The following is a 13,948-nucleotide window of genomic DNA, read 5'->3' as shown; positions in this document are numbered from 1 at the left end:
GGATAAAATCCTTACCCACCTCCGTTACCTCATCTCCTACTACACACACTCTATGCTCCAGGCACAACAAAGGACATGTGGTTGTATGAACATGCCACCCTCTTTCACAAATCTTAACTCTTGTAGATGCTCTTCTCCATCAGAAATGTCCTTTTCAGTTGGATGTGGTAGCTCATGCCTGTAATCCCAGCACTTTGGAGGCCAAGGCAAATAGATTGCTTAAGCCCAGGAGTTCAAGACCAGCCTGGGCAACATGGAGAAACCCCATCTCTACAAAAAATCCAAAACTTAGCCTGGCATGGTGGCACAGACCTGTAGCCCCAGCTACTTGGGAGGTTGAGGAAGGAGGATTGCTTGAGCTCAGGAGGCCAGAGGATTGCATGCCTCAGGAATCAGAGGTTGCAGTGAGCTGAGATTGTACCACTGTATTCTACCTGGGCAACAGAGTGAGACTCCATCTCAAAATGAAAACAAAACAACAAAAAAAGAAATGTCCCTTTCCCTTTGGGCTGCCTAGCAAACTACTAACTGCCCAAGACTCAGGCCAAATAGCACCTCTTCTGTGGCAGTCCCTCGTTTTCCTCTCTGCGTACCTTCTAGACACCTCTTTCAACATCTATCATGTTGTATTGAATGGTTGAGTTTTGTGGGGTTTTTTTTTTAATTTACATGATGGGACCCTAAATGGTTTGTTTGCATGTCCCAAAACTACAACCAGATAACAGCACATGAGTCTTATTTACATCTGCATCATCAATGACTGGCACATACCTGGCATATCATATGTGCTACAAGTATAAACAGCTCTGCCTTTTTAATACAAGTCTAAACTTTAAAATATAAAAAAAGCCAAAAGAAGGTAAATGCTTTTAGAACATGAAAATTGAAAAGTGATGACATATCACATCCTAATGGCAGTAAGATCCAAAAAGTGAGAATTGATTCAACTGACATCTAACTAGAAACTATTTTTCTGTACAATCACAATGTTCACAGGAAAAAGCTTTAAACTGCTATTATAAATTGCAATAAAATCTTACTGCATTAACCCACTGCAAAATGAATGGCTAGGCATGACTAAATATGCAAAAGGAAATATATCAAGTCCAACTATTTCCTCAATTTTTAAAAAAGAAAAAAAAGCAGGATACAAACAAAGAAAAAAGAGGCCTTCCGTTGATAAATCCTTTGTGCAGTTTTAAACATAAATGCATTTCTGAAGAAGACACACTGGTTTTAAATGCAGGACTGGTTGTCATTCTGAGTTAATACTTTTTATTGGTACCTGATATGGTTTGGCTTTGTGTCCCCACCCAAATCTCATCTTGAATTGTAATCTCCACATGTCGAGGGAGGGACCTGGTAGGAGGTGACTGGATCATGGCTGCAGTTTCCCCCGTATCTTCCAGTGATCATGAGTTTTCACGAGTTTGGATGGTTTTAAAAGGGGCAGTTTCCCCTGCTCTCTCTCTCTCCTGTCACCTTCTGAAGGTGTCTGCTTCCTCTTCACCTTCCATCATAATTGTAAGTTTCTGAGGCCTCCCCAGCCATGTGAAACTATGAGTCAATTTAACCTCTTTCCTTTATAAATTACCCAGTCTCAAGTATTTCTTTATAACAGTGTGAAAAAGGGCTAATACAGAGAATTGGTACCAAGATAGTGATGTACTGCTATAAAGATAATCTGAAAATGTAAAAGCAACTTTGGAACCGGGTAACAGGCAGAGGTTGGAACAGTTTGAGGGTTCAGAAGAAGACAGCAAGATGTGGAAAAGTTTGGAACTTCCTAAAGACATCTTGAATAGTTCTGAACAAAACACTAATAGTGATATGAACAATGAAGTTCAGGCTGAGGTGGTCTCAAATAGAGATGAGGAACTTATTGGGAACCGGAGTAGAGGTCAGTCATGCTATGCTTTAGCAAAGAGACTGGTGGCATTCTGCCCCTGCCCTAGAGATCTGTGAAAGTTTAAATTTAAGAGAGATGACTTAGGGTATCTGGCAGAAAAGATTTCTAAGGACCACAGCATTCAAGAAATAGTCTGGTTGTTTCTAAAAGTGTATAGTCACATGCATTCATGAAGAGAGGATTTGAATTTGGAACCTATATTTAAAAGGGAAGTAGCGCATAACAGTTTAGAAAATTTGCAACCTAACCATGAGGTAGAAAAGAAAAACCTATTACCCAGGGAGAAATTCAAGCATGCTGCAGAAATTTGCATAAGTAACAAGGAGTGGAATGTTAATAGCCAAGACAATGGGGAAAATGTCTCTAGAGCATGTCAGAGATCTTTGCGGCAAACCCTCCCATCATAGGCCCAGAAGCCTAGGAGGGAAAAATGGTTTTGTGGACCTGAGTGGCCCTGCTGATCTGTGCAGCCTCAAGACATGGTGCCCTGCATCCCAGCTTCTCTAGCTCCAGCCACAGCTAAAAGGGTCAAGGTACGGCTCAGGCCTTGCTTCTGAGGGTACAAGCCCCAAATCTTGGCAGTTTCCATGTGGTGTTGGGCCTGTGGGTGCCCAGAAGACAAGAGTTTAGGAACACTTTTACACTGTTGGTGGGAGTGTAAATTAGTTCAACCATTGTGGAAGACAGTGTGGTGATTCCTCAAGGACCTAGAAATAGAGATTCCATTTGACCTAGCAATCCCATTACTGGGTATATACCCAAAGATTATAAATCATTCTACTATAAGGACACTGTGGCACTGTTTACAATAGCAAAGACTTGGAACCAACCCAATGCCCATGGATGATAGACTGGACAGGGAAAATGTGGCACATATACACCATGGAATACTATGCAGCCATCAAAAACGATGAGTTCACGTCCTTTGTAAGGACATGGATGAACCTGGAAGCCATCACTCTCAGCAAACTGACACAAGAACAGAAATCAAACACCACGTGTTCTCACTCATAGGTGGGTGTTGAACAATGAGAACACATTGACACAGAGAGGAAAGAGCATCACACACTGGGGTCTGTGTGGGGGGAAACAGGGGAGGGACAGCAGGGGGTGGGAAGCTGGGGAGGGATAACATGGGGAGAAATGCCAGATATAGGCGATGGGGAGGAAGGCAGCAAACCACACTGCCATGTGTGTACCTAGGCAACAATCTTACATATTCTTCACATGTACTCCAAAATCTAAAATGCAATTAAAAAAAAAAAGAAGACAAGAGTTTAACCTCCACCTAGATTTCAGAGGATGTACAGAAACACCTGTATGTCCAGGCAGAAGTTTGTTGCAGGGGCACAGCCCTCATGGAGAACCTTTGCTAGGGTAGTACAGAAGGGAAATTTGGGGTTGAAGCCCCCACACAGAGTCCCCACTGGGACTAGTGGAGCTGTGAGGAGGAAGCCACTGTCCTCCAGACCCCAGAAAGGTAGATTCACTCACAGCTTGTACTGTACACCTAAGAAAGCCACAGGCACTCAATGACAGCCAGTGAAAACAGCCATGAGGACTGCACCCTGCAGAGCCACAAGGGTAGAGCTGCCCAAGACCATGGGAGCCCACCCCATGGATATGAGACATGGAGTAAAAGAAGATCATTTCAGAGCTTTAAGATTTAATAACTGCCCTGCTGGGTTTCAGACTTGCATGGGGCTTGTGGCCCCTTTGTTTTGGCCAATTTCTCCCATTTGAATCATTTAGCCAATGCCTATAGCCCCATTGTATCTTAGAAGTAACTAACTTCTTGTTTTTTTATTTTATAGGCTCATAGGCAAAAGGGATTTGCCTTGTCTCAAATGAGACTTTGGACTTGGACTTTTGGGTTAATGCTGAAATAAGTTAAGACTTTGGGAGACTGTTGGAAAATCATGATTGGTTTTGAAATGTGAAAAGGACATGAGATTTGGGACTGGCCAGGAGTGAAATAATATGGTTTGGTTCTGTATCCCCATTCAACTCTCATCTTGAATTGTAATCCGCCTGTGTCGAGGGAGGGACCTGGTAGGACATGATCAGATCATGGGGGCAGTTCCCCCCATGCTGTTCTCGTGATAGTGCGGGAGTTCTCAAAAGATCTGATGGTTTTTAAAAGTAGTAGTTTCCCCTGCTTTCTCTCTTTCCCTCCCTCCTGCCACCTTGTAAAGAAGGTATCTGCTTCCCCTCCACCTTCTGCTATAATTTTAAAGTTTCCTGAGGCCTCCCCACTCATGCAGAAGTGTGAATCAATTAAACCTCTTGTCTTTATAAATCACACACTCTCAAGTATTTCTTTATAACAATGTGAAAACAGACTAACACAGTACCTATCATTATTGACTTCTCAGCTTCTATCATTATCAAAAAGTAAATAATTGATTCATTTTTTAAAAGTAAACAAGATTTTAACTCTTAAAATGAGTAAGCAAATACATTTCCTCCATAACAGAATACTAATAGTTGCATACTTACATCAAAAATAAGTTTTTATAAGCAATGCTCAAAAACCTTAATGGATCAAATATGCTACAAAAATTCAGGAAATTGATAAACCTTGCTATCTGACAATGAGAAGAAATGTTAACTATATTTTAAATTGTAATAAGCAAACTCAGTGTGAAAATTAGAAATTAGTACACTACATTGATTTATGTCATTTTTAAAGTCACTTCAACTCACTCTCAGTAGCACAGTGCTCTGAGAAAGCAGTAAAATAAAATTGTCAATTCACTCTTATTTTTCTACTTCTCGCTGAATTTTTTAAATTTTGTATTATATATTCAGCAGCATTAGAATAGGCATGGCCAAAGGCATTTTATAGGACTCAAAAGACACAAGGACTTCTGCAGACATCGGTTAAACAATACAGAGAAGAATCTGATTCCTACTTTGATGCTAAGTTTAGCAGCCTTTCACACAGATAATGTCCATGCTTTTCTTTGTATTTCACCAAGACCTGCATTCCTCAAAGCCTAAAATATACCTAAATCTTGGATTTCTCTTTTTTACTTCAGCTAACAACTTGAAAATTGACTGTTGGGCATATAGCCATCAAGTGGTAAAGTGGGTATCTGGAAAAGGTCTAACTTGTTTTACATTTATATTTACCCTATTATAATAGGAGCAAATAATAATACTAGCTCATATTTAGTCAGTGCTGGTTCTAGTGAAAGCACTCGCAGCAACCCTGTGATACAGACTACTAATAAACTCAGTTTGCAAACAAAAACACTAAACTTAAGGAAAAATATGTGATATACCCAAGGTCTCACAACAGGTAACTTAATGAAGCTGGGATTCAAATCCAAGATTGACTAAAACCGTAGTATACATCTTTATTATATGCTATCTTCCATAGAAGAAAATGACCCATTAATTGCTGCTCTATTTTACAACATAGCTTCCCTGAACATCCTGGTGGAAAAAAAAAAAAGAAGAAAGAAATTGGCTATGCTCATTCATTTATTCACTTTTTAATACATTTTTTTTAAGACAGGGTCTCACTCTGTTGTCCAGGCTGGAGAGCTGTGGCACGATCTCAAGTCACTGCAACCTCCACCTCCCAGGCTCAGGCAATTCTCATGCCTCAGCCACCGAATAGCTGAGACTACAGGTGTGCACCACCACACCCAGCTAATTTTTGTATTTTCAATAGAGATGGGTTTCGCCATGTTGACCATGCTGGTCTCAAACTCCTAGTCTTAAGCGATCTGCCTGCCTTGACCTTCCAAAGTGTTAGGATTACAGGTGTGAGCCACCACACCCAGCTTCATTTATTAATTGATTCAACAAATACTTACTAGCTCCTTAAAACTCTTGTTTGAGCTTAAATCCTTTTAAGTATTTTCGAGTATCTGGCATATGCAATGGACTGAATGTGTCCCCACAGAACTCATATATTGGAATATTAGCTCCCCAACAGTAATGATTAGGACATGGGGCCTCTGGGAGGTAATTAGGTCATGAATGTAGAGCCCTCATGAATGAGATTAGTGCCCTTATAAAAGGGATTTCCAAAACCTCTCTCGTCCTCTTTCCACCACCTGCAGATACAATGAAAAGACAGTAGTAGTCTTTGACCTGAAAGAGGGCCCTCATCAGCGCCCAACAATGTGGGCACCCTGACCTTGGACTTCCAACCTCCAGAAAAGTGAGAAGTAAATCTCTGTTCTTCATTAGGCACCCGGTCTGTAATACTTTGTTACAGCAGCCTGAACAGACTGAGACAGAAATTGGTGCCAAGAATTAGGATTGCTGCTGTAACAAACACCTAAAAAGCTTATCTTCATTTATTTTTCACATAACCAAGAAAAATATGTGAAACAGTAAACTCTGACTGTTGAAGCCACTTCACTGTTTTCTATTACACTAACATTCAAGGCATCCTGATACAAACGCTTACCAAAAATTGCATCTGAAAAGAAAACGAGGAAGGTTGACTAGAACAGTAGTATGCAAAACAAATTTCAAAAATTAAAAAACCCCAAAGTGTGTCTTCAGTTCAAAAGAATCAGATGCAAAATTATAAAGTGATGTAAATCTGGTTTAACAGCAGTTCAGATGACAAAAGAGGGAAGTGTGTTACTAGTAGACTCAAAGTAACCTAACACTAAGACGTGGCTGAGAACAATGGATAGCCCCTTTAGGTAATATTATTAGAACTAGGCGCTCAAGATTATGGTGGTAAAATCTTACAAAGCTTAGCCCTTCATCACATTTCTGGAATAAATTAGGTATACTACATTGAAAGGAACATTGAAAAACAGGATTATCAAAGGAGGTTACCAGGAGGATAAAAGATGTAGAGATCATGCCATCTGAGGACAGGACATGAAATGGCAAGTGCAGTCTGGAAGAGGCACGATGGCTATTTTCAAGAGGTTTCCTGGACAAGAGGGCTGGACTTAGTCTTACCATTTCAAAGAAAGGCACTAAGAGCAACAATTGGTTGCTAGAGAAGGTAGATCTGGGCTTACAAGAATTTCTTAATCATGAGAACAATTTAAAAGTCAAATAAGTAATATCAAGATAAAGTGAAATTCACTTTCACTGAGATGAAGTAAAGACTGAGTGACCAGCCATCTAGGACATCCTAGAACAGTATTTCCCAGAGAGTAGTTGCACAAGAGATTATTTTAACTGGTACATACATTTATTTTATTCATTACTAATTGATTTTAATGTACATTAAAAACAAATAAATGTACATACTAAAGTAACCATCAACCCCATTGTTTCATGAATATTACTGTTTTAGGATAAATGAAGCAACAACTTTAGTTGATTGAAAGAAAAACATTAAGTCAATATATTGAATTTAACTTAATTAGCTATATTATTTTATGATGTTAGTTACCATCCTTGAATTTATACACATAAGTCATAAAAGGCACCAAAGACTTAAGAAAAAGGAAAAAAACTTCTGAGAAGAAAATATTTTTTTAAAAAAGAAAGAAGAAAAAGAAAAACATTAAATTAATTATAATATAAGTGATATAAAAAGATATCAAAAATCACAAAAACTAGCCTGGGCAACACAGCGAAACTTCATCTCTCCAAAAAAAAAAAAAAACCACACACACACACACACAAAAACACAGGCGGGATCACTTGAGCCCAGGAGTTCAAGACCAGCCTGACCAACATGGTGAAACCCCATCTCTACTGAAAATACAAAAATTAGCAGGGCATGGTGGCACATATCTGTAATTCCAGCTACTCAGGTGGCTAAGACATGAGAACGGCTTGAGCCTGGGAGTCATGAATTTAGAGCCCTCATGAATGAGATTAGTGCTCTTATAAAAGGGATTTCCAAAACCTCTCTCGTCCTCTTTCCACCACCTGCAAATACAATGAAAAGGAGGTGGAGGTTGCAGGGAACCAAGATCGCACCACTGCACTCCAGCCTGAGCAACAGAGCGAGACCCCGACTAAAATAAAACAAAACAAAACAAAAAAATTCACCCAGGTTCCACAAAAGTATCTGAATTTTGGACATACTACTCTGTAAAGATTCGTGCATGGATCATCCTGAAACTAAAATTTCTCCTTTATCAAAATTGTCTTAATAGTCAGTAATTCCCTGAAAACATGGTGATTCACAACTACATTTATTCAAATAGCTATCACAATCAAATTACAAACTGGCTGGGCACGGTGGCTCACACCTCTAATCCCAGCACTTTGGGAGGCCAAGGCGGGTGGATCATGAGGTCAGAAGTTTGAGACCACCCTGGTCAATATAGTAAAACCCTGTCTCTACTAAAAATACAGCCTGAGTGACAGAGCAAGACTCCATCTCAAAAAAATTTAAAAAATAGCCAGGTGTTGGTGGTGCTTGCCTGTAGTCCCAGCAACTTGGGAGGCTAAGCCAGAAGAATTGCTTGAACCCGGGAGGTAGAAGCTGTAGTGAGCTGAGATTGCGCCACTGCACTCCAACCTGGGCGAAAGAGTGAGACTCAATCTCAAAAATAAAAATAAATAAAATAAAAATAAAAATAGAAACTGAAATGTCAATATTTCAATAACAATTTTAGAAATCTTGATTGTCAATACCTACAGCTATAAAACATCTGGATCCCTCACATAACTAATCTTTTACCACAAAAGACTGATATTCTTGCATCTAATAAGCATTTATTGAGGGCCTTCTTGGACCAGGCACTGTGGTGGACAAAAATTTGAAAGTAAATTAGCAAGTTTTCATTTGAAGGACGTACTGCCACCTTAAGGAAAATCTTAAAACATTTAAGGTAAAAACACAAAAAAGAGGATGTCTTCATTACTATCTTCACTGAAAATATATATGTATGTTAGTACAACTGAAACTATTTTCTATGCTATACATACACACACACACACACACACACACACAAAATCTAGACACATGAACCAGATGTAGATATAAATGATCAAAGTTCTGCCTCATACTCAGTATTTTATGCTCTTGCTCCAATATATTCTGAAACTCCTCAAGAATCTCACTGAAGCCCCAAAGGCAATCTTGTGATGTCTCTGTGAAAAGTCCACCTACCTCTATCTTAAAGCACCCTGTGGCAAGCACATTCTTAGAGCACAAAGAAAGTGATGGGCCTCTCGGGAGGAAATGAACCCAGAGCACACTGCTGGAGGCGTTTTTTTCTGCCTAATGAGAAGACTGACCTTTTCTTTTCTTTCTCAGCTCCTTACGCCAAGAGGTACTTTATGTTTGAATAATCAAATAATAAGTGACATCTAGTGTGTCTAAGAAATACTAAAGTTTAAACTTGTCCCTGGGAGACATTTCTCCATGTGTGCATCCCCAAATGGATTTCAACCAAAGTCGAAGAAAGAAAAATAATCAGCCCAGAAAGATTCCCCACCTACCTCCTGAGTGTGTTCCTTATAGACCTGCAGTGGCCCCGCAGCTCTGGCTGTGTCCCAGAGCTGTAGCGAGCCATCGCCACTGCAGGTGACGAGGACATGTTCATTGTTCTCACTCCAGGTCACATCGAACAAACCATCACTCCAGTCAAAGCTATACCAGGAAAAAGCAAACAAACAAACAAACAACACTTATACAGGCAGCTACACACACAAAAAATAATAATTACAATTATGGCTTTTTTCCTTAAAATTCATCACATATTTCAATAGATATATCTCATGTAATCTTCACAACTATGGGAATTAAATAGAGCAGGTACTTGATAAATATGGCAACAGATTCAGAAAGGCTAAAAAAAAAAGTCCATAGGAATGTCATAATCCAAAAATGTAATGTTGCAAAGTATACTACTCCACATTTGTTATAAGTTTTATAATTTATGAGTGGACACTAAGAGATAGGCTTCAGATTTGTTTTGTTTTGTTTTTTATTTAAGAGAAGGAGTCTTGCTCTGTCACCCAGGCTGGAGTGTAGGGGCCCAATGAGAGCTCATTGTAGCCTTGAACTGGACTCAAGCAATCCTCCCACTTCAGCCTCCCAAGTAGCTGGGACTACAGAGGTAGACCATTGGGGCACAGCCAATTAAAAAAAAAAAAAATTTTAGGCCAGGCCCAGTGGCTCATGCATGTAATACCAGCACTTTCGGAGGCCAAGGCAGGCAGATCACCTGAGGTCAGGAGTTCGAGACCAGCCTGGCCAAAATGGCAAAACCCTGTCTCTACTAAAAACTAAAAAATTAGCCAGGTATGGTGGCAGGCACCTGTATGTAATCCCAGTTACTTAGGAGGCTGAGGAAAGAGAATCACTTTGAACCCAGGAGACAGAGACTGAAGTGAGCCAACATCATGCCACTATACTCCAGCCTGGGTGACAGAGCCAGACTCTGTATCAAAAAAAAAAAATTTGTTTAGAGATAGGGTCCTTCTATGTTGCCCACCAGGCTAATCTTGAACTCCTGGCCTTGAGTGATCCTTCTGCCTTAGACTTGGTAATAGCTGGGACTACAGGTGCACACCACCACAACCAGCTAAAAATAAACTTCCTCCTATGCAAACGCCAAGGTTCCTTTTATATTGTAAACTAAAATCCTGAACAAAGAGTCAAAACCTCATCCTATTAGGGCTTTAATAGCAACAATATATACCTTTAATAGTTAGAGCCACTTTACCTTCTAAAAAGCCTTAGCCCAGATTCATTTGGATCCAATATTAGTAGGGTTCCACAGCCTAAAGAGAAAAAAAATCAAGGTCATGCCTTTGAACCTGCCAGGGTAACATCAAAAGTCAAGGAGTTATCAGGTAATTGGTACCTAATTTTAATATCACAAATTTCTCCCTCAAATTTTTGGGACCTTGAATACCAAATGGTCATGTGATCAATTTCTCCCTAAACTTTTTGGGACATGAATACCAAATGTGTTCTTTATTTCCATTTTTCTATATTATACTTCAGTTAATAAATATTCAACTTCCCATTGCACCTATGATTGGAATCCAGACATGGACCTAACAGGGGGAGCAAAATACTTAGGGGCCTACTCTGTAGCCAGACAAGGCATCAGGGATACAAACCTTCCAAGTTGGTGTTATCATCCCTACTGACAGATGAGAAACCTCCAGGGCTCCTCCTGCTAAATTGCCTTGCCTCACCAATAAATCTAAAATACATCTGACACAGGATTTTAAAACAAAATATGGACGCGGAGATACCTGGTGGGATTTAGCACGACTGGTGGCAATAAAGTCCTGAAAACGCTATTAATATGTTACATATCAAAGATAATTTTACAAAAGGGCCACTGTATTTTAAAAGTTATATTTAATTGTATAAAGACCAAGGGGGGGAATCTCTTCTACTTAAATATGACTAATATATATATATATTTTAAAGACAAGAGTCTCTTGCTCTGTCGCCCAGGCTAGACTGCAATGGCATGATCTCAGCTCACTGCAACCTCTGCCTCCCGGGCTCAAGCGATTCAATGAGCAGCTGGGATTACAGGCATGTGCCACCGCACCCGGCTAATTGTTGTATTTTTAGTAGAGATGAGGTTTCACTACGTTGGCCAGGCTGGTCTCAAACTCCTGACCTCGTGATCCGCCCACCTCAGCCTCCCAAAGTGCTGGGACTACAGGCGTGAGCCACCGCACCTGGCCAATACCAACTCCTTTTAAAGAGTTTTTGCGTAACATTTAAAGTAGGATTACATGCCGTCACAGTGGCTCGAGCCTATAATCCCAGCACTTTGGGAAGCCAAGGCAGGAGGATCGTTTGCACCCATGAGTTCAGGACCAGCCTGGGCAACACAATAATACCCTGTCTCTACAAAATAATTACAAATTAGCGAGGTGTGGTGGTACCTGCCTGTGCTCCCAGCTACGGGGAGGTTGAGACAGGAGGATCATTTGAGCCCAGGAGGTTGACGCTGCAGTGAGCCATGCCTGCACCATTCTACTCAGTCTGGGCAACAGTGAGACCCTGTCTCTAAAAAGAAAAAGATAAAGATAAAAAGCAAAATTCCTACTAGACTCATGAGTCTTCAATCTAACCGGTGGGCCTTGTAAATCCGAACATGCAAGCACTAAGAGCTAATAATAAAAATAAATCAAGTATTTCTTTGACTTTTAGAAGTAACTTTTTTTTCTGCTGTAGGGCAAAACAAAAAATACGGTAGACCACTGACGTTATGCAATGAGTTGCGGCATTTTGCTTCAGTGCATATAACAGGTAGGGCATGAATTAAAGCAAAACCGAGAATGAACCCGCGCCTTTTCATCTAGTTCGTGGACAGAGATGATTAACTATTTTTTTTTCTTTTCTTTTCTTTTTTTAAGACGGGTTCTCAGTCTGTCACCAGGCTGGAGTGGAGTGATGTGATCTCAGCTCACTGTAGCCTCAACATCCCCGGGCTCAAGCGATCCTCCTGCCTCAGCGTCCTGAGCAGCTGGAACCACAGGCCGAGACAATTAACTGGAGTCTCTAACATCTACTTGCTAATGTGTGCACCCTTCGTGAGACAACTACAGCTGAGGACTGAACTTGATACATTCATCGTGTCACCCGCGGGACTCCAGGCATCCGCTGAAGAGCATCCTCCTTAGGAAGACCGGCCCGCAGGTCGCCGCTTGGTGCTCAAATGGAGACTGGGAAATGTGGGCCGACTCGCAAGCCCTGGCGAGGTTCTGGTTCGGACCCTCTCCCCGGTACGGTTGTGCCGGGCGGATCGATCGGAAGGGCCACGCAGGCTCCCCCGGCTCTCCGCACGGGGACATGTGCCTGGCCGTGTCACAGGTGGCGGAGGCAGCGCAGTCTCAGGGAACAAGGACACGAGCTAGCAGGCTACACCTATATGCGTTTGCTCCCTGCTGGAAAAGAGGATCGACTCCCGCTCTCCGCAAAGGAGGGAGCGGCGCCGATCAGTGCCTCTTCTGCCCCCTGGCGCCGACCCGCGGCACCGTCTGCGCTCGGAGGGGCTTTCCCTCGAGCACGAGGAGTTGGAGCCCGCGGGCCCCCACCTCCGCCCCCGCCCAGGCGGCGCGGCCCCGCCTCACCCGCTATGCCGTAGTGCTGTGCGGCGGCGCAGGCCAGGCGGCCCGGCAGGTACGGGGAGAACTCGGCGGCGTAGCCGTGACGGCCCGGCACCCGCAGCGTCCGCGCCGCTCCGCCGCACACCGCGTTCATCCCGCCCGCCGCCCCCGACCCTCGCCGTCCCGGCCGCAGAAGCCAGTCCGAGTCGGAGGCGCAGCGGAGCCGTTGAAGAGACCAGGAAGACCGGGCGGAAGTGTGGGACCCGTGCCTTGTATTCGAGATTCTGATTGGTCCGCACAGGAAAAGCCATTGACTCCGACGGAGACCATTTTTGTTTTGGGTGAAACCAAACTAAATTGCACCTGCTGCAAACATCCATATCTATCAGAGGAGTGATCTAGGGTTACGTATTATTAATAATTACGACAACTTTTATCGTTGCCTCTCAGCCTCGTCTGCGCGGCTATCTGGTTTTTATTAATTCACTGAGCCCTTGGAAGACTGGCATCGGGAACTTTTCCTGATGATTACTGAGATAAGTTACAGCCACTTTGAATCCACGCAGCGCATCCAAAAGGCAATTGCGTGCTGCGTTGCCCAAGGAAATTGGAAGCAATGATAACTTAAGTCCGTGGAGTCAGTGCAGTATTTAGAAACAAGAATGTGGGCTACTGGGCTACTTCCACCCTGTAACTGGAGAAGATGAGACACCAACTCCAAACTAACCCCCCATGCTTGGCAAGTGAGAAAGAGGAGCTGGCCAGTTCTAATGAAGCTAAGAAAAACAGCAGCACAGCATCATAAACAACTAACTTTTTTTAAAAAAGTATCACTATATATGTATATATTGTATGGTAATAGGTAGTCAGATGCTGGTGTTCATTCATTCATTGCTAGGCATGTACTATGTGGAAAATGACCATATGTAATTCATCTACGAAGCCAAGATACTTTTGAGAGTAAAGAGGGTGTAATTATTAAGCCAGGTCAACAGGTACAAACCAAGTCATATGATCAACTTAACCATATATCAAGCACAGTGTTAGGCATTTCGGATT

The 13,948-nt window shown here is 42.0% G+C and overlaps 1 protein-coding gene across 3 annotated transcripts in view; it reads right to left on the bottom strand.

Annotated features, from left to right (window-relative positions):
- Positions 1 to 13,147, bottom strand: part of PEX7 (peroxisomal biogenesis factor 7) — an 86,709-nt gene extending 73,562 nt beyond the window's left edge. For all 3 annotated transcript variants that reach the window (XM_078370166.1, XM_078370167.1, XM_002747059.6), the window contains exons 1-3: positions 12,914 to 13,147; positions 10,531 to 10,588; positions 9,302 to 9,452 (exon numbers count right to left, since the gene is read on the bottom strand). In XM_078370166.1, coding sequence (XP_078226292.1) covers positions 9,302 to 9,452; positions 10,531 to 10,588; positions 12,914 to 13,043 — 339 coding nt within the window. In that variant the 5' untranslated portion in view covers positions 13,044 to 13,147. The remainder of the gene's footprint in view (positions 1 to 9,301; positions 9,453 to 10,530; positions 10,589 to 12,913) is intronic.
- Between the last annotated feature and the right edge of the window lie 801 nt (positions 13,148 to 13,948).

Source organism: Callithrix jacchus, chromosome 4 (assembly GCF_049354715.1).
Source record: "Callithrix jacchus isolate 240 chromosome 4, calJac240_pri, whole genome shotgun sequence".
In the NCBI taxonomy this organism is placed as follows: Eukaryota; Metazoa; Chordata; class Mammalia; order Primates; family Cebidae; genus Callithrix; species Callithrix jacchus.
Note: the sequence above shows the minus strand (reverse complement) of the source record. Positions and strands in the feature narration are given on the sequence as shown.